Source organism: Orcinus orca, chromosome 2 (assembly GCF_937001465.1).
Source record: "Orcinus orca chromosome 2, mOrcOrc1.1, whole genome shotgun sequence".
Classification (NCBI taxonomy): Eukaryota; Metazoa; Chordata; class Mammalia; order Artiodactyla; family Delphinidae; genus Orcinus; species Orcinus orca.
The window spans coordinates 17838069-17865838 of NC_064560.1; the positions used below are offsets into that span (position 1 = coordinate 17838069).

The 27770-nt window shown below is 37.7% G+C and overlaps 1 protein-coding gene across 26 annotated transcripts in view; it reads right to left on the reverse strand.

Annotated features, from left to right (window-relative positions):
* PARD3 (par-3 family cell polarity regulator) overlaps positions 1-27770 on the reverse strand; it is a 677665-nt gene that overhangs the window by 324356 nt on the left and 325539 nt on the right. For 24 of the 26 annotated variants that reach the window (XM_049705522.1, XM_033439327.2, XM_033439322.2 and 21 more), the window contains 2 exons: positions 13556-13647; positions 11304-11387 (listed from right to left, as the gene is read on the reverse strand). In XM_049705522.1, the coding sequence (XP_049561479.1) occupies positions 11304-11387; positions 13556-13647 (176 nt within the window). The remainder of the gene's footprint in view (positions 1-11303; positions 11388-13555; positions 13648-27770) is intronic. The other 2 variants (XM_049705521.1, XM_049705520.1) reach the window with 1 other exon arrangement.

Genomic DNA, 27770 nt, shown 5'->3' on the forward strand with positions numbered 1-27770 from the left:
AATTTCAAAACTTCTTAGGTCTCCCAAAAGTAAGTAAGTTGTTGCCATTATTCCCATCAGAAGAAAACAGAAAGCCGGCGACAGGTTCCAATAATGCCCGTCACCATTCACCCCCCCATGTGGACTCAAATTTCAAGTTGAAAGAAAAGCCCAAATGAACTTTTAGAGACCAAGATGGAGAAAAAAAAAAAAAAAATTATCACAAATGTACTTGGTCTAGACCACTAACTCCTTGACGGACAGGATGGACATTCTTTATACCCTGGGACAAATAACAAACACTATATATGAACACAGCTTGATACGAAATAGGAATCCCCACCTAGTTCAGATGCTCTGACTTAATTGACGGTTAGCATATAATCTGTATTATGATCATGTTAAAATTTTTATGAACTTAGTTTTGGCTTGTCCCAAGCTTGCATTTTCTTTCATAATCCTAATATTTAGAGACCAAAAAAAAAAATGCCCATACAGAAACTAGCATTTAGGGGACTTCCCTGGCGGTCCAGCGGTTAAGACTCTGTGCTTCCAATGCAGAAGGTTCGGGTTCAACCCCTGGTCAGGGAACTGATCCCACACGCCGCACAATGCGGCCAAAAAATTAAAAAAAAGAAGCCAGCATTTAGAATCCTGAATAAATTAAAGTTGAAGATACCATCATTTCCAATCGCCTGTCTGTATTTTCCAATGGAGTACAATTTGCAGTACCCTGTCTTTCCAGTAGAAAGATACTCCAATAGATAGCGTCCTTCTTCTTTTAAACCTTTGCAGTTATCGTTGCTGTTGATCTCGCTCCCCTGCTACTGTTACTTGTACACACACCTTATCTCTACTGTTGCACTGTGAGCTCCTGGAAGGTGGGGAAGGTGGGACTCAGCAATACATGCTCCAGCACTCAGCTCATAGTAAGGTCTTGACAAATGACAACTGAATGAATGGGTGCTTGAGTTTAGCTGAAGCAAACAAGCCTCCTATTTCTAATAAGCTTTTTGCAAAATAGAATAAGTGAAATAAAATCCAGATTCGGATCCTTTTTTTCATGACGGTGTCACTTATACCAAATATAGGACTGAGCTGAAATGAATTGAATTAAAGCAAAGGTCCTTTTTTTTTTGCTTGTTATTTTGCAGTTTAACCTTCTTTCTTTCATAAACATTTACTGAGTCACTGCTTAACTTCATTCTAATCTTTATTATTAAATATAATAAAGAGGCATGGTGTCTTACTATGGTTAAGCATACCTACCTACAAGAGTAAGAGGAGCTAACATTTAAATTGCCTTTTGTCATGTTACTATTTGGGGATTAGCACCTACTAGTGTAAGAGTCTAAGAAGCTTGGTGACTAATGAAAAAAATATGACGTAGGTTATTTTTAGTTACTTGCCACCGTATATTGGAACCACTGATAAATAAATATAAAAATTCTCTCAGCTCAAAGACAAGAAAAAGTACACTGACACAGCAGCATGAGCAACTTAACGGTCTGAGCTCCTACTTGACAGGAAGCAATCTCTTAATGTGCCACACCAATAATTAAGTGACCACTAAAATGTCACCAAGCCCACAGTCTATCTCCCCAAGCTTCCCTACTGTTCGTTTGTCTCTATGGGCGACTGAACAAACTGTTCTATCAAAAGCATCCTATCATTAAGATATACCTATGACTCTGTTGAATGGGACAAAATAATTAGAGAAATCAAATTAAATCACAGTTGTTGGTAATAGTGGAACCAGAAGAAGACATTGGGCCACTTCGCCATCCAAGCAGCCACGTGAGAGCACAGGGGAAGGCAAAGATGACTTGGCCACCCATGGGCAGTCTTAACAGAGCCACAGCTTGGTACCACACCTGTTGCTAAAAGCTGCCTCTGCAGACCGACAGGGCTTCTTTCAAGTTGATGTATTCAGCCCCTGAGTAAAAATATGCCCTACCAAGAGTCACTCCAGTTAATTAATTAGTTTTTAATTGGTGAGAGCGTGAGTGATTTCTCAATATGGTTACAACATTTCTGTGATCTAAAGTGACTGAAAATTATTATGCCTTTATGTATTCTGAAATGTTTTGTGTATTCCAAAATAGTCCACAGAATATTCTTAGAGAAATAGAGAGAGACAGACTATGTTTAATGGAAATTACTTAGCAGGTAACTAGTACCAGTCATTTGTTCAAATTTATACATTTATCTCCAACAGAACCTTTCAGTATCTATGACAATTTAAATAATATAACTTGGAAATCTGTAATTTAATTCTACAGCAGTGGCATTAATATTTTTCAGATGAATAGGTCTATAGATTTATATTCATCTAGGTAATCATTTTCCTTTTCTTAAATCTACTTTTTTTCCCATGGGAATCATTCTACAATAATAATCCACAGTAAAAAGGCCTGACATGCTTCATTCACTGAATGACTTGTCTTTCTATACAAGCCTTCATATATGGCCAAATGCATAAGTAATCCCAACATACAGTAAAAATGTTACAAATCATAAACAAATACGCTATCGCATTTACATGAAATACTGCAGACATTTACTAAATGAGGTTTTAGAATCCAACGTTGTAAAAGTAGTTGCAAAAACCTCAGAATCCTCTTTCTCAGCACTAGAGGCTCGGGAGCTGACGGGGGTGGGCTGGGGGGGACGGGTAGAGGAGCAGAAGGGGAAGAATTTCACCCTGACTGACACAGCAAGTGATCAGGGAATCAATGGAACAGACTGAATTAAGGAGAACTTAGTAGCCTGCTGATTTCTAAGTACTTGACCACACTATTAGAATCACCCTCTCCAAAAGAATGGATTAATTTAAAAGGAAAATGGTACAATCTGCAAAATTATCTCATTTGCTTCACTAGGTGAAAGTGATTACAAAAGGAATGGGGATGAACTACCAAAAAAACTTTACAGGAAAATTGAACTGATAACATAACAGCCAGACTGAGAATGAAGAGGGCCCTCTGAAGGGAAATCAACGGGAAGTAATAACAGAGACTTTCATCTTCCTGAAAAACGTGTGTGTGCCAGCAGTTACATCTCCACACCCGCCACCGCCCCGGGAAAGGCGACTCGGATAGCACAATTAGAAACAAATTTTAGGGATCTATACTGCAAATTCAACCAGCAACTAGAATTCCTTCTAAAGGAATAAAGAAATGAGTACCGATGGTGTTGTGGTTCCCATAACACTCTTATTAGAGAAAATAATTGAAGGTCATAAAGGTCAGAGCATTTTGGCACGTCGCTCTACCGGAGTGGACGATGGATTTTCTTCTTGGCAGTTAGTACCAGAATTCCTTACTAGGGCAACCACTTTCCATCAGAAGAAGAAGCCACTTTGCAAAAAATAGGAGAGGGGAGCAGGAGAAGAGGAGTTGGGGGAGGGGTGGAAGCTCTGCTTGTGGGGAACAGTCCAGGGACAGAAGCACCAGCCTGGCTGTGCTGGCTGGCACAGGAGAACGAGCAGGTGTATTATTAACATAGCAGGGAGGGCGGCTCTGTGAAGTCATGGCTACAGGGCTCAGGGGTACAGGGGACAGACCTCTTCACCTCCTGCATGAATCTAATGTGAACCCAACTTGGCAAGATGCTTTCTGAACGAGGGGATTTCTTCTGGTAAATCGTAAACGTCCCCAGATCTACTCCTCTCCCCTGGTCCTTCTACCTTTTCAAAAATTTAGGGAAAAAAATACTATGTCCACTATGAACAAATCCCACTTCTGAATCATTTTCCTAAAAGAAAAAATAAGTACATACACACATTTCTTTGAAGTCTTTCATCATGGCTTTTGTACCATGTTCCTTAACCCCCAAAGAGGGCAAAGAAGAAGAATACAGCCCCAGAGAGCAAGCCATTGAAAGGCGGCATCTCTGTACATGATTTTGGATGCATAATTAGGAATTTAACTGCTTAGATTATATTAAGGATTGCACCACTACATTTTTACAAGGTTCATTAGCCTAATTATACACTTAATTAAAACAAACTCAGTCACACATGTTAACATTTTCAATTCTAAGTATAAATTACAGCCAATGATAAAACTGAAAATAAGTAACAAATGTTTTATTGACATCTAAATTGGCTGAGCAAGTCTGAGTTTTGCTTTGATAATGTAAACTCCCACAACTGCCACCCAGCTGTATGGAAATGATCATAATTCATCTTAATAAAATCTGACAGAGTATAAACACCACAAATACAGTGAAGGCAGAGAAGGCATGCGCAGAGTGGGCTCGCATCAGCAAGACCCTCTCACCTCACTGAGTACTAAACAGGGGGCTGGCAATGACCTATATTCTATCCCTCAGAACCACAGCCAGAATGCCAACTTAATATAACATCCTGATTTTCTTTTTTTAATCTTTAGTGGATGAGATAAAGTAGACCCAAAAATGGTAAAGTAAAAGTAGAGAACTCCCTTAGATTAGGGCAGAAATGATAGGCATCGTACTACTACATTTAAAGAAGCAAGATTTATCTAAATGTAAAATACAACTTTCCTCTCTAAAACAAATGCATTTAGCATGTCCCTTTATTAGAACAAAGTAAGTCTGCAACTGAGAATGCACAACCTAAGACTTACAGACGAAAGGCTACAGATTCAGTAAAGTTAAATTGTGTTTCTTGGAAAATACTTAAATTAAAATCAAGTACACAGAGTTCAAGTGCATTTTTATTCTTTTAAAAATGAACAGTCAACTTTAAAACCTCTACAGTGAACTGAAATACGGTATACAAGCCTTGGATAAATCTCTTCTTAACACCTGAGTCGTTTCCATGAAATTCAAACTGGCTGTAATTCTTTATTAACAGATACACCCAACTAACTAACTGTGTACTGGGATTCTCAAATTTATGATATAAGAGTAAATTCTCATCTCACATTCATGATAGAAGAGATCGTTTTCTACTGTTACAAAGACTCATCAGCACTTGCCTACACAACCAGAACTCCCAGCATTTGGAGGAAATTTTAACGGCACATCACAGGAACCTAAGTGGAAGGTGAAATAGCATTCTTCTTAGCTGCCACTGCCACGTACCTCATTAAAAGTATTTTACATGTATTTTATAAGTACATGTATTTTCATATTTTCACCAGACAAAGTCACAGGAGTGTCCCAGCCCTCAGACGCGAAGACCGAGGCTAAGTGAAGCTAACTTGCCCAGACCACACTTCCTAAAAAGACAGAGCCAGATTCTGTCCCAGGCATCTCTGGCCTCAAAACACGGGTGATTCCTAACAACCCCTCTGCCAATAACATGAAGACTCAGCATGTGGTCCAGGCTGTCACTGACTGCCGCAAAGAGGGAAGACAGCACAGCTAACTGGAAATTCTGGAAAAAGATGAACTGTCTGTTTTTGATGTTATAGAGCAAAAGATAATAAAATAAAAGTTAGATGAGCTAAGAGTTATAACTAACATTATTTATAACCCATGTAAATATTAATCAGAGTAGCCAAGTTCACAGATTTTCACTGAATCATTAAGTAGAGGAGTATGCTTTTTCTTAAGACCTTCCAAAGATGTCTGCTAACTACTCTTGTATACAGAATAGTTAAAAACTTTATAAACACTTCAGTTTTTATTTGAGAGGAAAATTGTTCAATATGTGCATCTACAATACAGAAAACAAACATTTATATTTCACTCCTTTTCTATATTAATCTGATCACAGGAATATATATTTTCCAACAGGGTCACTTTTATTTCAACTCCAAAACCTAAACATTTAAAATATTCTTCTGGGGATGTGACTTTTTTTAGCTTTACGTGGCAGAATTTATGGATAGTAATACAAGTAAGAAAATAAGTCCAGGAAAAAAGTCATGAAAAGAAACAATATGGCAATCGAAAGGTTTGGTATTGACCCTTCACCTGATACTCTATCAAACTGAAGATAAATGGCTGAAAAAAATCATTTGGGATACAACTCAAAATTAATCAGACAAATCAAACGATGGCATATCTGTAAGAAGAAAGTTGAGAGCAATTAATAAGTAAGGCAGTTGGCAGCAGGAGGCAGCAGCAGAAAGCTTAAAACACGCAGACCCACACACATACACACTCCTTCTTACCAAGGACTGTTTTCCTAATTAAAAGACTTTAGATTTTTCCTCAGGTCTCATGGTTGACAATCAGATATTGGGAAGAAGTAATCTGTGGGTGCCTATTACTAACTGGAGGATGTTAAATGCGGTTGATGTTTTTCTATTTCCCTTCCTCCTGGGAATTTGTTGGAATTAGTAGGGTGCAATGATGGGAAATAATATACGGTTACAATAAAGAGGCTTTCTCATCAACCAAGTAGGTGGAAATAAAATTCTGGACTCTGGCCCCCAAAACAATATGAATAGGAAACATAGAAGAAGGAATTTTAGATATGAAAAATAATAGAATGTAAACTCCATGATGGCAGGCATTTTTTATTTGTCTGCTTCTCTAGAGCAGGGCTGGCAAATTACCGGCCATGAGCCAAACTCTGACCTGCCACGTGTTTTTGCAAATGAAGCTTTTCTGGAATACAGCCAGGCTTGTTGGGTTATCCATGTCTATGGCTGCTTTCACGCTACAATGACAGAATTGAATACTTGCAGCAGAAACTTGGTGGCCCACAATGCCCAAAATATTAACTATCTGACCCTTTAACAGAGAGTTTGCCTAGAACCAAGAGTGGTGCCTAGGAGACACCAGATCTTTAAAAACAAACAGACAACAACAACAACAAAACACTTGCTTAATAAAATAAACAAACATACAATTACTATTTGCATAAGAAAAAGCACAGCGAAAGAAAATTCCAAGGGCCACAGGGCTAAGAATAAAGAATGTACATAAATGGGAAAAGGCCCATTACAGAAAAGGCTCGGAGAAGCAGGCTGCACTTTTTTAAGAATAATATGCTTTAGCCATACGTGTTCCCAGAGGGGAAAAGACTAAGAATATTCACTGTAAGTTAGACTGGGAGTCCAAGTAGAGGAATAATAGTTATTTTTTAAAATAACACAATGATTATTTCTCGAAAACCTTCAACAATTTCTCTGTTATTTACTGAATGAAGTCTCAGAGGCCATTCACAAAGTGCTTTCTAACCATCTCTCCAGTGTTATCTTCCAATACACTTGGTTTCAAATCATTGACTCATTATTTCTCAGCAAATCACACAAATTTGTATGGAGCATCTTCCCTTCATATGTTCTCTTCCTAGAAAGACTATCTTTCCGGAATATCACTAGCGTAAGTCCTATATTTCCTTTAAAGAACAGATCAAGTTCTACTGCTTCATAACATCCAATAGTCAGTAGCCCTCCTTCCTCTAAACCCTACGGCACATGTGCACTGAGTTCTTTAGACACATAGTATAGATCTTTTTATATACATATTTCTCAATTAGACTTTACATCCCTTAAAACTAAATACAAAACCTTATTTCATAAGCCCAGCCCCTATTTCAGAATATACTTTTATATTTTGCTTTCTAAATACTTAACATTATAACATAATCGTATTCCTAAGTAATTAGAAAGGCTCAGGAAAACTCATTAACATCAAGGCAGGATACATTCTTATTGTTCTGTTTCTAATACAGCAATGCAGAGCTAATAGGGATCATCACAGTAAGCTTCAGTGAGCAATACCGTTGGGCTAGGTCCTAGAAATATAAAAAAATATAACATGAAACATGGTTTTTCTGCCAAAGGAAATGACAATTACTTGGCATAGCTTTCCTGAAAACAGTAGCACTTGTGATTTAAATAAGGAGGTTATGTTTGACATTTAAATCAGGAGGAAATGAAATTACATGTGTGAAGTGAAAATCAATTTCAAGGTAACAAAACTGTGAATAAAGTGTTCTGGGTGGGGATCAGTTAACTTTATATTTTTGAATAAAATACAAGATGATGACTAGAGAAAAACAGAGCATCAAGGGGAGACAGCACAGGGACTTCCCTAGCAGTCCAGTGGTTAAGACTTCGCCTTCCAATGCAGGGGGTGTGGGTTCGATCCCTGGTCGGGGAGCTAAGATCCCACATACCTCACAGCCAAAAACTAAAAAAGAAAGAAAAAAAAAAAAGCCAGAAGCAATATTGTAACATATTTAATAGAGACTTTAAAAATGGTCCATATCAAAAAAAAATCTTAAATAAGAAGGGGGGAGGGGGGAGACAGCACAGTCTCTCCCATGCATTTATTTTGTCTCTGTTTCTACCATCCAAGACAGTGGCTGGGGGAACGGCAGCCACAAGCCAACGGTCACTAATGTCCCCAATCGGGAAACAACATTCAACCTACTCTAGAAAATAGCCTTTTTAAATTGGTCCAGCAGGATTTTTATACAAAAAACTTCATTATACCTCAGGCCATAATAATACCTAAGTAGCTTTAAAAATTTCTCTAACATTGACTTCACACTCTTCCAATTTTCCTGAATTATATTTGATACTCGAGATGTTCAGCATTGAGTTTCTTCTCTTTATGATGTTTAATTCCCATTCTGCACTGTTCCCTGAGACTTTCTGACTTAGAAATCGAAATCAGAAAGCAATACTGACATGCATGTGTCACTTTTAGGAAAATAAGTATTCAGTAAGTGTTATTCAATTAGTTACATCTCCCAAACTGAGAGGGCCCAAGTATGATAGGAATTTTGTACAAAGAAAGTTATTCTTGGAAATTTCAACTTACATCCCATGAATATGTATTCTTGTATTCCCACTGGATAATATGCGCAATTTCTTCACAAGTCCTGATTAATTTCTTCCTTTCTGCTATACTGCATTGCTTAATTTGCCCTTGCAGCCACCATTGAGCGGGTGTAGCTCCCTTTATAAGCTGTCATCACAATTAAAATCATCTTCTACAAGAAGCCAACTTCAGTTACCTAATTCAGACAATCCCTCCTCTATCAGCTCACAGAACACCTATGATACAGGGATGTCGGCATTTATCACAAGTATAATAGTGTGAGTTCTCAGCTATCACTCCATCTTGACTGCAAACCCCTGGAGAGAGACTGTGTCCTGCTCATCCTTGTCTCCCAGCACCTAACACAGGAACCATCACACGGTAAATGCTTGGGGAGGTTTCTGACTGACTGAGAAGAAACCACATGTCAGCATTTCTGAGAACACGTGAGACAGGTGTCTCTGGCTCCTGAAGACTGGCGTCTATGATTCTTCAGCAGTCCTCCTGCGGTTCTTTGCACTGTCAGCCTCACTCTGAAGAACCATGACCGTCAAGGTGATGAGGAAGCTCAAAGATGCATCACAGGTGTTGGGGGGAAAGAATTCTGTTCTGTTTCCCAGTATGAAAACTAGTAACGCCAGAAAAGGATTTATAAAGAATCTCATTTCTTAATCTCTTTGTCCCTTGTATAGGGAAGCGGCACAGGAGATTCCTCATTAAGTTGCCACATCAACAGGGATTAAAAATGACTCAGCTATAAAACACCTTCTAGTTCTGTACAGGGATCCTTGTCTCCTTGACTGTGTTCTGTATATCGAAACGAAACGCCATGGTAACCAGTAACTGTGGTCGATTTTGTGAAATGCCTTCCACTGAATTAATGTGCAGTAGATTTCTTTTTCTATCTTATACTTCTTTTGCTTAAGGCTTTTTAACCTATTTCATCCTAATATCCTTTCACACTGACGTAGGAAGTGTGTAATAAATGACAGAAAATAACATGTTTGTAATTGAAATACTGGTTTAAAGCTGGTACATACACGATTAAATCTCATTTGTGATGAGTTATATTCCACAAACAGTTAAAGGCACACTAATACCGGGAGGCTATCATCCATGCATTCTACCCTCTTCTCATATCTTTCTACTCATGAAATAAATGGAAAAAGGGTTTAACTTCTGAGATCACTTAAAATTATAATTTTTAAAGGAGATAAAGGCAAGGGCCATTTTGAAAACAACTAAGCTTATTTAACTGAAAGTCCTTTGAAGACATTTCAGTGACATTTCTCCAGAGTTTTAAAAAAAAGAAGGAAGAAAGTGAAAACAGTCATAACTCTGTGAATGTAACACCCCCCCATCCCCAATTCAAGGTGAATTTCACATCTTGTTAGATACAACGCTCACATTCAAGCCTCGTACTCCAGCAGAGTTCTACGTAAATCACAGTGTCAGCTTCCAGACCTTCCATAAAGCGTGTGCTTTACCAAAGACATGAAATCTGGACTCGATACTGTCAGGAACATATACCGGGAAGGCAGTACAATTGTTCAAATACTTATTTTGAACGATTAAGTAGATAACTCAATCACATGCTTGTAACTGATGTTTCCTCCATCTCTCACAATATACTGGACGCTTGGAATTCCTTGACAAGGGTTGAAACTATGTTCCTGTTCTTGGTCACTGGCCTAAGGTGACTTTCCAGCTCCCCCTTTTCTTCTCCCAGTGTAAAAGAAGTTTAAAAATCGATTAAATGATAACAATAAAAGAAAGAAGTTCAAACTAAGAAGCCAAATAGTTCATAAATATGTTTCATTTGGGTAATAATTAGATAGGTAAATAAGAGAGGATGGAAGTAAACTTCAAAGGCTAATGCCCGCCCCCTCCATGGGGAAGGAGGCAGCATTTCACTTGTGGATGATGGAGGCTCATCAAACATTTGATTAGTTGCAAATTCAGTTCATAGTATTTGAAAACATATACAAGCAAACATACACTAATTCTTTCACAAAAAGAAAGCAGCAGGATAAAAGAAACTCATATAACATTTGACGTTTTTAAGGATATATGTTCTATGAAGTAATGAAGTCATACTAACAAACGGTACAAAATTTTGATATTTGAGTGGGCAGATTGAAGAGAAGGAGACACAAGTCACACAGTAGAAAATAAATCTATAGTTTGTCTAACTTAAAAAAATTTCAAACATAATCATAAAAATCATATAGAATTTAAGAACTAAATAAACATAAAAGCAAATTTTAAATGAACCATTTTCTATGTTATCTAGATAATTTTTATTGGATACATTTTTTCCAGAAAATTGCTTTAAGCTCTCCCTTACCTTTGCACATTCAGCTGGAGTTCTGGCTCTAAAGGCTATCATCAATTTGCATGGATGTGATGAACGATAAAATTATTAGGATAATTTAAATGCCCGATTTCTTCATCAGCCTAAGTGCTTTCTGTGATTATAATGCAGTGGCCCCCAAATGAAAAGCCTTCTATTAAGCATATGCTAAGTCAACATCACTCTATATCTGAGCATAAATGAAGATAAAACACTCCACATTATGATTCAATTAAAAACCTGCAAGATACGTTACCTGCCGCCTCGAGCACTGAAAGGCACTACATGGATTCCCAGAGGCCCTCCATCGTTGGGGACTTGTACGAGCTTTACCATATCACTGTGAGACAATATGATGAATGAGGGAGCATGAACATGGACCATCACAAACCGAAACTCAAACCAAACCAAACACAAAACCGCAACAACACAGACGCACAATAAACAACAAAGGAGGACAAAACGAAAAATCCCACCAGGCACACACACATATACATACACGTTCTGGAATAGAAGCATGGCGATGAGGGCACATTCAACTCTACATACCTGCACACTAGTCTGATGGCATGGGGTGGGGAGGGGGGAGCAATCATCAGAGATAGCTACATTAAAAATGACACAGCACCGCTGCTCTCGGACCACACTCTTCTGTGTAGTCCAAGTATATCTTTTGTGATCAAATCTCTAGACTTCTACTGGAAGTTTCCCATCCTAATATCTATTCAAGGACTACGAAGATTAATGGGATAAAGATGCGTCAGCTGCACAGCACTTTATAATTTACAAAGTGCTCCTACACATGTCACATCATTGATCCCCTCCCGCAAAAGTCCAATAAGGTCAAAGCTTTGCCCCGGGAGGTGGCAATCCAGATGGGATACAGCCACCCTTACTTCCCAACTCAGAGCTCCACGGAAGGTCGCCATCCTACTTGCTGTAAGCTCACTGCATATGCAGGCAATGCAACCCCACGGATACCCGTCAAAAATCAAATGATTGTCCCAAGGGTGTTTGTAATTGAACTCTAAAGTCTTTAAGCTATTTATATGAAGTAACATGAAGTTACTTCTACCACATAACTACAGTACTTTCATATTAATATCAAAAGCCAGAGTTTAATGCAATTGGTATAATCTGGAGAATGTAAATTTTCTACGCCATTTCAATGAGATTCCACTTTCTTTGTAGGTATTTCTGTGGGTGTGAGTACTGCACAGAAACCTAAGCAGCCCTGATCTAACAATCAATATTTGGAAATACTATTTCAATTACATATCTAGTTTTAAGCAATCTGGACAACCATAAGTGATTACCAATGGACTTGACCAAGATCACGATATAGTTTTTATGCAATGGAAAATGCCAATGCTACGACTGTATTTCTATGTGTGTAGATTCAATCACATACACTAATTAGGACAAAATTGAAATTTTGTCATATTGCCAACATATTTACTAAAGTAATACTATTTAAATGGATATTTAATTTTTTTCTATTTTCTTAGAATTTCCTAAAATCCTATTTGAGATACTGTTCATACCATTTGAACACATATTTAATGACTGGTTTGTCAACTAAGATGGTTTGCCAACTAGTATGGTAACTTTAATACATTTATTTTACTTTATATTCTTTCTCAAAAGAACTATCACAGTGCAAGTGTTTCTTAAGTGTGTAAATACTTAGAGAATGCTGGTTGCTGAATATCCAAACATAATCTGATTCGAAGCCTGTTTAATCTCACTGAGAAAGTTCTTATAGCCCTTCCTTGGAAGACCAAGAAAAGACAAAATCAAGAGTTTAATTATTAATATCTGGACCCCAACTTTTACCCAAAATCAAAGAAAAAATTTAGAATGACTGCCCTCCCTGCTCTAAGGTAACTTAGAAGAAGTCTTGAGAACATCTTCCATTCAACCCTGCCATTATTTAAGATAGTTGTAAAGTTGTGACAGTATATGGAAGTTTTTCTTTGACCTTTTACACTTTAAATCATGTTCAAGATCCCTAACCTGTAATTTTTTATCAAATATCTTGAGAGATTCTATTTCTTCAAATCAAAAAAATATACACTAAAATGAGTAATGCTTACATGATTCAACTAGTTTTTCAAGTAAATTATGTCCACAATTTCTTTTTTAATTTAGCAAAGTTGAAGAACAAACAAATGACCAAAATACTGACATACAAAAGCAATCTGAAAACAGTTACAGTGCTGTGAACATAACAGACTTTTTTCAATCAAATACTATTTTATATTATAATTTAATAGTATTTGCCAAGGCATGAAACTCAGAGCAGGTACATGGGAATTTCCATGCTATAGTTCTTACATTAGATCATTAACTCAACAGATGAAAGATGCTCTTTGGAAAACAAACCAATGCAAGGCATGTTTTAACTAAGCACAAACATAACGCATGCCATATGCTTTCGGAATATTTGCTGCTATCAATGAAGCTACATGGATATTACAGGGTTAGTTGAAAATGTCAGTAACTTACTCCAGAGAAAAGCTGGGTACGTTCTCCACACCAGTGTCGGCGTGCCCCACGGGCTCAACACGGCTGCTGTCTTCCTCTGTGCCATCCTCATCCTAGAGAGGGCGCAACACAAAGAGAAGCAGACTCTGAGTCAGGCTCATTCTTATGCAGTGAATGAAAGGAAACTGAATAAAACTGGAGTCTAAGAGGCATTATGATAATGTTAACAATATCTCTCCTCTAGCAAGGATGACCTTTAATGATAAGATGGGTTTGTACATGTGAAAAGCTGCATTTTAAAGCAACAGTCTCCTGAGTTAGTACATCTTAGGGGGCGAACAAGATGCCACTGCAATAAGGAAAGAAAACATTAGAACTTATATTAACCCTCTTATCATTTTTATTTCACTTTTCGGTGTATGTTTTAGGAAGTAATTATATATTACTACAATGTTATAATAAACTAATAAATGTACATTACACTGGGGATGCATGGTTAACATTTATACTAATCCAAACAGTTGAGATCATTATAAACCTTAACAACTAGCAAAATCTTCAGTCCTCTTGTCAGTTCCCCAGTTCCTATTAACATACCTTGTCAAAATGAACATCAAGTAAGCACAATCCTAGACTTAGATACTTCACCCTGTGAAATCTCACATAAAGTTACCCTAAGCCAATCGACTGATCATTTAGAGGTAAAGGCATTAAGATCTTAGCCATGAGGGCTTCCCTGGTGGCGCAGTGGTTGAGAGTCCGCCTGCCGATGCAGGGGACACGGGTTCGTGCCCAGGTCCAGGGGGATCCCACATGCCGCAGAGTGGCTGGGCCCGTGAGCCATGGCCTCTGAGCCTGCGCGTCCGGAGCCTGTGCTCCGCAATGGGAGAGGCCACAACAGTGAGAGGCCCACATACCGCAAAAAAAACAAAAAAAGATCTTAGCCATGAAGAACCACTTGTGTTTACTTCTGTTACAAAGGACCCAGCGCCGGGAAAGGCACAAAGAGTAAGATAACCAACCCCAGTAACCACCATTGTATTCTTCCTTTTAGAAAGGCAACAATTTGTAAAAATTATATTCCAACATGCTGCAGAAATTGGGTAAACATGCTGGTGCTTCAAAAGGTGCATGTGGAATAAATGTGATGGTTCATAAAAGTAAATGAAATGTCACCCAAGAATATGCCTTACTTTATCATCTTGGCCACTGTCTTTTCACGAAGCAGTTCACTAACAGTGACGTTGGCTTTGCAGGCTCATTTGAATAAGGATAAACATGCCTGATGATATCAATGGTCCTATTATCCAAATTAGAATATTCAGAAAAGACTCTGAATCTCCAAACACAGTGGCTAAGAGGCTCGTGAGGGTTTCACCTTGGATCCACAATGTGCATAATTTATGTACACATACAATTTGTTAGGTTCACCTTTTCTACTGTATAAATTTGATAACAGTGAGTTTATATGTGAACTTAACTAAACCACCTAATGAGAGTCCACCATTAGAGAAAAACTGTATATGTTTAACCATGTATTTAACAGACTCATAGTAGAAATATATACACCATCAACAGAGACATCAATCAACAAAATGATAAGCAAAGGTTATAGGTTCAAGACACAGCATCAAACAATATTTCAAATTATTGAAGCAATATGAAGGCAAGGCAGGGCAGCTGGTAATGCCCAGCTGACATTTCCTCTGAGAATCTACCAAAATAAGAAGCTGAATGCACCGAGTGTTTCTCTGCGTTTAGATAGGCTCCGTGCATCCTCAACGGCAAGGCACTGCATGAAGTCAAGCTGCTTGAAGATTGATGACCTGTGTTCTGCGAGGCTCTAAAATGTAGTTCTTAGTCACCTATCTCTTTTAAGCATCAGCACATAATACATTTCAAAGGTGAACCAGCATCTTGAACCTGCCTAAGAACCACACTTCATGTAAACAAGAACTCCCCAAATTATGCTTTTCCATTGGGAGTGGGGGTAGGGAGGAGAGAAGTGTGATTGTATTTATATAAATCAGGTGGAAAACATACAGTCTTATGGGTTAAAGACATTTTGTTTCAGGATTCATTAGTAATGTAAACACCGCTGAAACACCACCATGATGTATAACAACAGAAACAGCTATGTGGCACTGTGAAACGGCCACATAAATGAAACACCCCAAACTACAGTGATGAAACAGTAACTGATAATTGACACATTCATTGTTCCCACAGTGGCCATTATCAGGTCCCCAAGAGCATGCAGAATATTATTTCACGTAGCTGCATATGGTGTTCAGTTATTTTGCAAAATTCACCGCCCTGAGGCTGGGCTGCAATTGCTGTGGGAACCACAGTGTCTGGATGTGTGCAGATCAGCTCCTATATTGCTTTATTTTGTTGTTCTGTACTTTTTAAAGCTGCAGCTGAACATAGTCACTTTTAGTAGGAGTTATACACTGAATTCCACCATAACCATAGTAAAGGAAGCTCAGTTGCTATGTACGTCAAATCAAGATGGAAGGTCTAGAGTATTAATTTAAGCTACATAGTGTTAAAAAAAATTTCAGGTGAGTCAATGTACTTTTTGTCCTTTACCTTCTCTCCATTTTACAGCAGAGTGTAGTGGTTAAGAGTTCAGATTAGAAAATTAAACAAACGGAGATGTGAACACTAATTGCGCCATCCGCCAATTTTATATCCTTAGGAAAGTTATACACCCCTTGTGCATCTCTATCCCTTCTTCTGTAAGCTAGGAACAATAGAAGCATCTTCTTTGTAGGACTACTGAGAGGAGTAAGTAAGATAATCCACGTCACAATCATAACATAATACCTGACACATGGTAACAGACAATACGTTAGCTGTTACTGAAAAGAGAAATAAACAATAAATATATGACATATAAAACATACCTTAGTAATTGTTTTAGGGTAATGTTACACAGCTATAAAATATCTTGAGAATATATATTTGTCCATACATACCTTGTGCCTTGCAGTAAAATTCAATATTAAACATATTACCTACTCAGTTAATTACAAACTGTATCACCTGCATCTTATAAAGTTGCATAAAACCCAAATTTATTGCACTTTGTTGTATACAATGTGCTTTCATCATAAAAGGCCTCCGGAATGAGAAAACATATTAAAAAATATAAACAACGAATGCTGTATACAATCCAGTAAATGGTGGGAAGAAGAAAACACCATGGGTTGTTAGTTGAGGAAATTTTCAAAGATAAAATAGATGTGAAGAACCGTGAAGGGTCTATGATTTCACCCTACTTGAAAGCTCGTAGTGAGCCTGCCATAGCTTCATGGATGTCACAGAGGACGCGAGACTCCCGGGTCGGAGACAAAGGACAGTTCATTACAGCAACAGCGTTAGCCAGAGCCTCATCCTTTTATGCACTGATTCCTAAGCTAAAATTCTCAGGGGCCCACACAAAAGAAACATAAGCCCAGGGAACTCGAACCTTTTACATAGGCAGTGAGCACGTCTGCCCACTGCTTTGGAGAGAGACACTATGCCTATCTTCCAAGGCTTCTTTCAACACATTGCTGAAAGAAGAGTCCGGAACAAAGGCCTTTATTCTCAAGATGTACAAAAATGCAAGAGAACCATGGAGAATTATCTCCCAACAACAGAGTTTAATCTGAGCATTGCCAAGTGGTAGCATTTATATGATCACTAGCATACTAAAACTGGGAATACGATTAACAAATGCTCTATGATAACAATGTCTTTTGAATGGTAACATTAAATTGTACTAGATAAAAGAGTCATACCTTCTATATCAAGGAAAAACTAATTTTTCAATGTGGAACAATATGCCCAGCCAAACAAAAAAAGCAAGTGTGAAAATTCAAAACACCTCTCAGACGTGCAAAGTCTTTACTTCCCATGGACCCTTCCACATAAAGCTATTTTTGGATGTGCTCCAGCAAAATCCAGAAAATTCAATAAAACAATGGACAAAACCCAAGGAAAGTCCCAGAATATGGTGACAGTCCAGAGAAGCAGAAACAAGTTCAGATTAGAGCAGCAGGATGGAGAGGTCTGGGAAGTCAATCTCCATGAGAAAAAAAAAAAAAGTTCAGTATTTTTGAACATTTGGGAAACATTTTGACAGACCTGATAGAGAACAGGGGGAGGGGAATTAAAGATATGTATAGAGAAAACAAAAATTTTTTTAAAAGTCAAAGCAATTAGCTCCAAGCACAACAAAGGGAAATGTGTAGGAAAGGACATGTAATCCGAGTACCTACCTGGTTATGCAGTGAGCAGTTCTTACATCACCATACAATGTGACAATGGCTATTGATTTCACTTGGACTTTTCATGTAACAATACTGAGAGGATGGGGATGGGGAAAGTGAAAGTGGCATAAAAGGAAAAAACCCATCTTCCATAAATGGCAAGTCAACAGATGTCAATAACTGGTAACCAGGAAAGAGCAACATAAATATTTTATTCAGAAACATGGAAGTAAATAGCAGAACCAACGTCTGCATAAATTGGGAGCTGCTGCCTCTGGGGAGAGGGGCTGGGGAAACACAGGGGAGGAGAACACAGAGACTGCTAGTTTTCTCATCAAACGCCTTCCAGCATGATACATGTAATTTTATTCTGACTACATGTTTGAAATACCCACCAAGAGAGGCTCTTTAGATCCACCTCAACATCCAGACTCTCAAGACCCCCAAATGCCACCTGGCATCAGATTTACTGCAAAGGATAAAAGGCAGGAAACCCAACTTGCCAGCAAGGCAGTAGCCCGCTTTTGTCCTTGGCAGGAGCCATCCTTGAAGATGTCCAGGGTCTCTTCCTGTGTGTCTCCCAGATGACAGCTCAGGTGCGGGGGGAAGAGACTCACATGGGCTGGATGCAAAGCGCTACCCTGGCTTGGAAGCCTCCTGTCTCAGAAAAGCCAGTATGTCTCATGACACCGCCATAGGGACAGCTGTTTGTCAGCTAGTTACAGTTTTTCGAGTCTAGATGCAAATTACCAATCAAAATAATTTAATTACCATACAAAGATAGTTCACGGAAACTAACAGGTTTCCAGAAAAAGGGAGCCAGAAAAAACCCACCAAAGTTTACATTCTCATGCAGAGGGGGAAAAGATTTTGTTAACCTTTTATCTACTGTAAAATATTGATCTAAGCAATTTTTTTTAAGATGGAGGAGACAAGTAGTCAAAGAAAAGAAAAAGGTGAGAGAAAAATGAATATTTGATAAGCTTGCGTGAGAAGAGTGAGTTTTAGATCAGGTTAGAAACTTGTATTAGACAAATGGTGATAAAAGCTTCATGTGAACCTATTTGTTCTCTGCTTCTCATAAAAATTAATAATCTTACTCTCTTCCATAATATTAACAATATAAAGACTCACCTTCAATTGAAAAAGTCCTTGAAGGACCAATGGATGATATATTCTGAAATCACAAGCACTCACACGAACTATGTCTTTAAGAAAACCAAATTTGGCTAAACCTCTAATTATCTTTTTAATTTCAAAAATTATCTAGTTGTATTTTTTCCTAATGAGCACTATATATCTTCTCTACAGTCACAGATTTCTTTTTAATGATATCCAAATACTAAAGTGGATGCCATTGCAAAATAGTACAGGATCTGTAATTAGAACACTTAAAATCTGAATCCTGCCTCCATCACTCATATAAAGTATTAAGAGGACAAGCTTTGTAACTGGTTTGTTTACCAAACAAGGAAAGCAAAAGCACACTGTCTGCCTTATGGAACGTAATAAGACTTCACCCAGAAAGCAATCACCTGCATGTCAACATTCAAACTCTTGGGTTCCAAGGATCTAAACAGTTTGAATAGTTACTACTTTAAAGAAAAGCCTACAATTTTAAGGAATAATTTAATCATTTTTAAAATGTTTTTTAAAAACTTAGGTTATACTTGTGTACGCAAATTTCCTGCATACCTGACTTTGATTTTTATGTTTAGGAAGCAAGAAAAGAAACGAAAGTTCTGAGGATACCCTGGGAAACAAATGTACAATATTCTTCCTCAAGTGTTGTTATTATTATTTTTTAGAGTAAAATAATTTGACTGGTTCAGTTATATTGCTACACTAATGCTCAACAAAATGATCTGTCACCTTTTTAGAATTTTAGAATTGCAAAATTTTCTGAATTTAATGTGAGACATTAACTATTAGTGAATCACAGCACCCCAGAGAAAATATTTATTTGAATGTTGACAGCATGAATTAAACCACTTTTGGGGGGGATCACATATGGTGGAAAACAAATTCCAAGGGGAATCTGTTTCCAAGTCCTCTAAGTATCACAAATTGGATTCCAGAAGGCTCTTGTGTTAAGGTTTCCACTACTTGATTAATTGGCCAAATCGCCAGGGAAAAATAATTTTCCATCATATGTGGAAAACAACTGAAAACATTTGGGGGGGGGGAGGGGAATTTCACAACTGAAAATGATAAATCTAGAGCAAACTTCTAAAGAAATAAAATCAGGAAATGTGTAATATAATTTTACTTAAAGATCATTATATTCTACTGGAGTAAAAAACATTTATATAAAAACAAGAATTCAAATACTCTTAAGAACAGATGAGATAATAAATAAGACTTTTTAGAATAAAAATATCTTCTTGTATTATATTATAGAGGGAAATTAATAGCTGTTATACCTTTAAAGGCAGTGCAGTTCATTATAATATACACTTGCTCCACAGAACCCAGAGCTCAACACCAAATAATTTTGGATTAAATGAAGAAGTATTCAGTACCTGTGATATTGAATGTTATATGTGAGCTGCATGCCCTCAACCGGATACCTAACATTCTCATCTCAAGCTAATGCTGATCAAATGGAATGGCAAACATAGTCCTGAACACAGTCCATGAAATTTTCATTTACCACAGAAATGAAACATTTCCTGTCTTGAAACATACACAACATGACTCCACACAACCCAAGGCAAGAGAAGAGTCTTTGAGAAGAAGAACAGATGGTGCTGATTTATGAAGCTATCTAACCACAGAGAACAGCAAATAGTATGTATCTTTGCACCTGTTACATGCACAGTGGAATCTTGAAATTTAGTTCCAAAATGTAAGCCCGCTTCTCATAGATTATTAGAGTTTTATCCCAAAGATGTGACCACTATCACCATTTCAACAATACAGAGGCCATTCGTTTTGCAGGAAGTACCTCTACGCTGCTCAGTTTCCCTACCACACACCAATGGCCAAATGTACCCATTAGGTACACTGATTTTAATCATGACATGATTTTAATCAGCCTAATCAATCTGGTTCAGGTGTGGCTTCCTTATGAGACTAATACCCATTGGTTTTCTTTTGAACATTACTGAAAAAAATACTCTGACATATGGATTGTTGAAATGTACTGATTTTGTCATCTGACCAATCTTGCCTAACAATAACGTTTTAAACCTTACTGAGGTGATATTTTAAAATGCTTTACCTTTGGGGTGAAATAAGTAATACATGGGTAAGTAAACAATACTTGTTCAGACTTATTTTTTAAAAAACCACTTATAAATATTTTCTTTCAAAACCTCGATTTCTCCTTGGCTTAAAAATGATTTCAGAATTAAGCACTGATTTGTTAATGGAGAAACTAAAGTAATTAAACTTTTATTTAGATCGTTAAGAAAAAATCTAAACAAATATTTCTTGCTACAGATAAGTACAAATCACTTCTTAAAAAGGCAAGACACAACTTTTAAACTTCACAAATTTTAATTAACAATAAAATGATAATTGCTAGTATATACCGAGGACTTCTGATGTGCCAATTACTAAAGAACCCACTTCTTTAGTCCTCAATACAACCTCAATTTAATCCTTAACAACAAAACCCTTAAACATATTCCAAAAAACAAAGCATATGGGATTTTTTTTAATGAATTTTGTGCAAATCTTTTTTCCAAATATAAGTAAGCCATGTAACCATGTGACAAGCTTCCAGCTCTCTGAGCACAACATAGCTTGGATAACAGAGCTGTGTTGTTGACACTCAAAGCATTCTTTTATTTTTTTAATTAATTAATTTATTTATTTATTCTTTTGTTTTTGGCTGTGTTGCGTCCTCATTGCTGCGCGCGGGGGCTACTCTTCATTGTGGTGCGCAGGCTTCTCATTGCAGTGGCTTCTCTTGTTGCCGAGCACGGGCTCTAGAGCGCAGGCTCAATAGTTGTGGTGCACGGGCTCTAAAGCGCAGGCTCAGTAGTCGTGGCACGCGGGCTTAGTTGTTCCTCGGCACGTGGTATCTTCCCAGACCAGGGCTCGAACCCGTGTCTCCTGTGTTGGCAGGTGGATTCTTAACCACTGCACCACCAGCGAAGCCTTGCAAAGCATTCTTTAATAAAGTTTACTGAATGCTCTACATGAGATTATATATAGAAATGTACTGGATCCACCCAGTACGTGCACGGGTGTAATGAACAACCAACCTGGGTATGAGGCCTGCCTCTGCCATGTATTACTCACCGAGCCCCACTTTCTTAATCCAAATAAAGGAAATATGACTTCCCTATCTCATAAACTTGCTGGGATTGACTCATGGCTATCACTACATGCAAAGTACCTTACATATTAAAACAAAATTTTTAGGAAAAAGAAAAAGAACCAATTTTACTAAACATCTATAACACACCACAAACTACATATACAATCTTTCACTTAATCCTCACAACAAGGTAGGACTTCTTATTATGAAGAAATTAGGCCTAGAAAAGATTTCAGATTTCTCTGCAGCAGCAGCCCTGGGATTTTGAAAACAGCACCATGGCCTGTGGTTCTTCAGTTTCACCATGTTTTTTCACTCTGTTTCACTCAGGGAAGAGTAACCCAGAACTATTCAGTACTGATGTGACCCTAGCTAACTAGTTAGTCAGGGCTAGGGCCTGTGAGAAATGAAAATAAAATTTATGTTATAAAAAATATTAAACTCTGAACATATAATAAATGAACTTTCATAGAGTGAGAATTACTATTAAAATATTTTTGTGTGTGAATTTTCATTTTAGGAGAAACATAAATAATGAACATCAGGAAATCTTACCAGCTGTTACATCTGGGTAACAGTGATTTTTACTGTGTCTCTATAACATTAAGTATTTTTACAATGAGCATAAAATCTTTTAGAAATAAAGAAAGGTTACTTTTATTTTTTAATAAAATGCTACAAAACTTTCATAAAGTACTTCTTATCACATAATATCGCTGCTTTATAATTTCTCTGAAAAGTGACTTTTCAAAGAATCAAGGATCTAGAAAGAAAACAGAACATTACAGGGAAGTAAAAAGATGGAACTGGTCATTGATATTGATGTATATCATACTGAATCAGTCCTAGAAATCAAGCAGAGAGATTTTTTTTAAAAATCAACAATTTGGTGTAGTGTCTGAATGGCAGAAGAAGAGCAAAAGACTGGTAAGATGCCATATCAAAAAATTAGAAGAAATTTAAATTAAAAATTAAAGAAAGAATAAAGAGTGAAGAAGAGTCACAGCTAGGCAAGTTCACCATTGGGCTCTGTGGCCCACAAAAACCTCACATGGCTTCCAACGGGGACCAAGATGTATATATTTTACCATTTTTCCTTGATGATAAATACATACTTTACCATTATTAATTTTGAAGGGCTTATTAAAAATCATTCTGTAGTCCCCAAAGTTCTACACCTCATTATTTTAAATTGTTAACAAGCAAATAAAGAGCAACACATGGGTCCTATAACAAAATCCATTATAAACACCTATTAGAGTTTGCACTGGTTTATTATTTTCCAATGCAATCTCATAACTTCACAAATGAAATGCAGTCATCAACTTACTTGAAACCAGTAAATGGCTTCGATAAAGTAAGTAGCTTTCAAAACAAAAATAAAAATCTCGTTTTCACTCAATTTTCTAGTTAAGTTCAATGAAGCAAAAGCTAGTTGGTAGATTTTCTGGGGATCAAGAGATTGTATTCTCTCAAACAAAACAAAACCTATTATATTTTGACACAAGGTACATGGCAATGATGATTAGACTGAATGCTCAATTTAAAATCACGGTTCAGGGCTTCCCTGGTGGCACAGTGGTTGAGAGTCCGTCTGCCGATGCAGGGGACACGGGTTCGTGCGCCCGGTCCGGGAAGATACCACATGCTGTGGAGCGGCTGGGCCCATGAGCCATGGCTGCTGAGCCTGCGCGTCTGGAGCCTGTGCTCCACAACGGGAGAGGCCACAGCAGTGAGAGGCCCGCGTACCGCAAAAAATAAATAAATAAAATAAAATAAAATCATGGTTCAAAAGTTTATAATAAACGTAGAGGTTAACATTAATAAAGCTAATTAGCTATGTATTGCTGCATTGCCCTTAATGCCTGGGATCTGATACAAATGCTAAACAAAAATTAAGACATTAAACAAATACACTAATTTAAACCAATAAACATGTGTTATGTTTGCTATGGCACTTTAGCCTGGTGGTTAAAAACAGAATCTCCACGCAGAATGATTTTGACAAATTATGTAACTTCTCTGCCTTAGTTAGCTCGTTTATAAACTGGGAAGAATAATACTATCTACTGAGTTTCTATGAGGATCAAATGAGTTAATTAACATAAAATGCTTGGAACACTGCCTACTACGTAAGTAAAATATGTAGTTGATTTATCTACTCATCTCACTCATCTATTTATCAGAAGCCTATTTTTTTCTGTGAATTTCAACAAAATCTTTATAAACTAGTGATAGTAATCCTTTAGATGTCATACAGCTATTACCAATTACGGTTTGTTTTCACTTTATGTAAAATGGAGGTGGTAATACAAGAGATCATTACTTTATAAAAGCATTTGCCCATTTCACTGCTTTCTTCCTGGGTTTAATAAGGACCCAGATGTCACCTCCTGCCACCTCTCCTTTCACTCGCGTCCCAGAAGATAACAACTATCTGTTCTAATGTGTAACTTTCAGAAATTTTTCAACCAAAAACAGTCTTGCAGAAAAGGACTGTTTAGGAAGGGTGATCGTTCAGAGTATCCCTTTCAACACACTTACTTATTACTAAAATTTCTTGAGTCAGAGAAATGAATTAAATGCTGGGAAGTCATTTCATTAGGTTTAATAACCATATCATTTGCTTTTGATTACACAATTTGATCCAATTATGTCAGTTCTTTTGGTTCCTCAGGTTGTCCCCTTGGGATATAATTAAATCTGGAATTTGTGATTTGCAAATGGACTAAAAAAACTTGAGCTCATTTTATGTGAAAGACTGTCTTATCAGTATTTACCTGAAAGAGATGCTTTCAGAGTAAGAGACTCATTACAATATTTAGTATAAAATGATTGCAGCAGTGATATACGAGACAAATAGAAACAGAAAACAACAGATACTGGTTACTTTCAGTTACAAAAGTAAAAGTTCTGAAATACTTATTTAGGTCATTCATGGGGATAGAAACTGTTTGATTCTTGAAATATTTACTCCTGAATGTTCAGATAAAAGAGGATCAAGTTGTCTGCTTACCTGTTCTCCAGATAATAGACAGGTTGAATTGGACTGATCCTCTCTTAGAAAGTTTTACCGGGCAAGTACTACAATTTGGTAGAAGATCGACTTTGTAACTAATAACAAACTGAAATAGATTTTAAGATATTAGACAGTCCATGTATTTTTTAAAAGCTCAACAGCTATCTTTAGCATCACGACTCAGAGCATGGGCTTATTTCGGGGGTGAACAACTTGTAGTATCTTCAGATAAAAGACAGTACAAGGGAAGCACATTCAGAAGTCTTTCACACTTTTCCTGTAAAGTCAGCTCAGCCTTTGTGATTCAGATTAGCTTTTCAAGGGCCAGAGCTACCTTTCTTCCTTTATTTGAGAAATCTTGAATACCAAATACTATTTCCTATTCAAAACCCTGAATCTGTCATTAGACAATTTCTTAAAATAAGCCTCACAGCCCTTTCGTCTGGATTCTTCTCTCTCTGTGAGCCTTAGTTGCTGGATTCCTGGATGTGTGTCTGCGGGTGGCTTTTCTCCCTTGGGCATTAAATGTGAAACCCATCTTCTGTCTCTATTCTCTATCATTTCGAAAATCACCTCCACATATGAGAATTCTTTGTAAAATGGAACTGCAGGGAGTTTTTGTGCCTATATATACTCTTGAGGGTAGCAGTCAGATATTAATAAAATTCCAACTTCTTAAAAGAATCATTAAACAGTCACTATTACTAGTGAGTTGAGTCAAACATGTGATGAGGTCAAAGAGACCTGCAGTTACAGACCTCACTTCTGACAGTCTCAAGAGATACCATCAAGATACAAATGTATTTTAAAAATAGAAACACATATATTGTCCTGCACTCAGCTAAGGAGCAGGGGTCAAGACTTAACACTCTGTGACCCCAAAGAACACTCGGATCCTGCCTTGCTTCTCTGATAGGACTAGCAAGGTTGAAAGGGTCAGTTTGACATCACATCCTCAGGTCAGTCCTGGGGTTTCCATCAGAGCAATGTCACTAAGAAAGCACTTGGGAGATGGACCTGAACAATCCTAAGCCCAGCTCTTCTGGGGGCTCCAGTGGGGAAGGTGGGGACAGACTCTGACACTCAAAAACTTGTTTGGCGTAAAGAGAAGTCTCATCAGGTTAGAGACAAAACCCAATGCAATGACGGGCTGTCAAAGCAGAGACTTGGACGGATAACCAATCATTTCTAGGAAGTGGCATGAAGATGTGATATATGCAGGAGTGTGCTGATAACTGTCTAAGGGCTGGCTCTCCAAAGAAAAAAAATGTTTTTAAGGGGAAAAAAGATCTGATTTGTAATGTTCGCCAACACCTTGGCAGACTGTAAACTACCAAGATGATGTCACTTAACAGAGTTGGGAAGACATATGACCATCAGGCAGAAGCCGGCTATAATTACTCAGGTGCTACTGGGGAAGATTAGAAAGAAAGGAAAGAATTCTTAGAAGATTCATTAAAAATATAAATAATATAAAGTACCAACATTCTGTCTGACACTTATTCATACTTGGCCAGATTATTGCTCAGTTTTATTTTATATCCTAGTAAGGTCATTCATGTAACAGATGTTTAACTATTCTTTGAACCAGCTAACAAATGAATTACAGATCTCCTATGATGGGGTTTGTCCCAATAAACTCATAGTAAGTCAAAAATATCATAAGCCCGGGCTTCCCTGGTGGCACAGTAGTTGAGAGTCCGCCTGCCGATGCAGGGGACACGGGTTCGTGCCCCGGTCCGGGAAGATCCCACATGCCGCGGAGCGGCTGGGCCCGTGAGCCATGGCCGCTGAGCCTGCGCGTCCGGAGCCTGTGCTCCGCAACGGGAGAGGCCACAGCAGTGAGAGGCCCGCGTACCGCAAAAAAAAAAAAAAATATCATAAGCCCAAAATGTATCTAATGCTCCTAACCTACATCACAGCCTAGCCGAGCCTGCCTTAAATGTGCTCAGAACACTTACGTTAGCCTACAGTTGGGAAAAATGGTCTAACACAATGCCTATTTTATAATAAAGTACTGCGTATCTCATGTAATTTATTGAACACTGTACCAGAAGAGAAGAACAGAATGGTTGTCAGTGTTCTGGATGTACACCCTCCAGATCACGTGCCGACTGGAAGCTGCGACTCACTGCCACGGCCCAGCAACACAAGAGAGGAGAGAGCGGATGCAAACATCCATGACTAGATCCAAATGCAAAATTCGAAGTAAGGTTTCTGATGAATGTGTACTGAACCATCCTAAGTTGGGAACCATGTGTACCATCAAGCAATGACTTTCTAACAATGACCACCACCACTCTGACAGCAAAGGACAATTTTTATCTAAAATGGAACTTGTATTTCCTAAAAGGCCAGTTATAAAGGGACTAGACACCGAAGTGCATCTGGCACCTCTATGGCGCCTAAGTGAGACTAGAGAAAGGGGTCCCCTTGGAGAATCTGGCTTGGGGTGCAAATCACAGGCTGTATGTCACCCCAATTCTCCCCTTCTGCAAAACAACTAAAAGCAGTGGCCTTGAGCATAACGTTGCTTTTCAGTGTTCAATAATTATACCTGTTAAGTGCATACATTTTGAACAAAGCACTTTATCTTATATTTTAGTAAAACACTGAAAAGAACTTTATATAATTACCTCAGAGGATAAAGATGAGTAGGAAGAGGAAAAATATTTATTGACAGTGGTG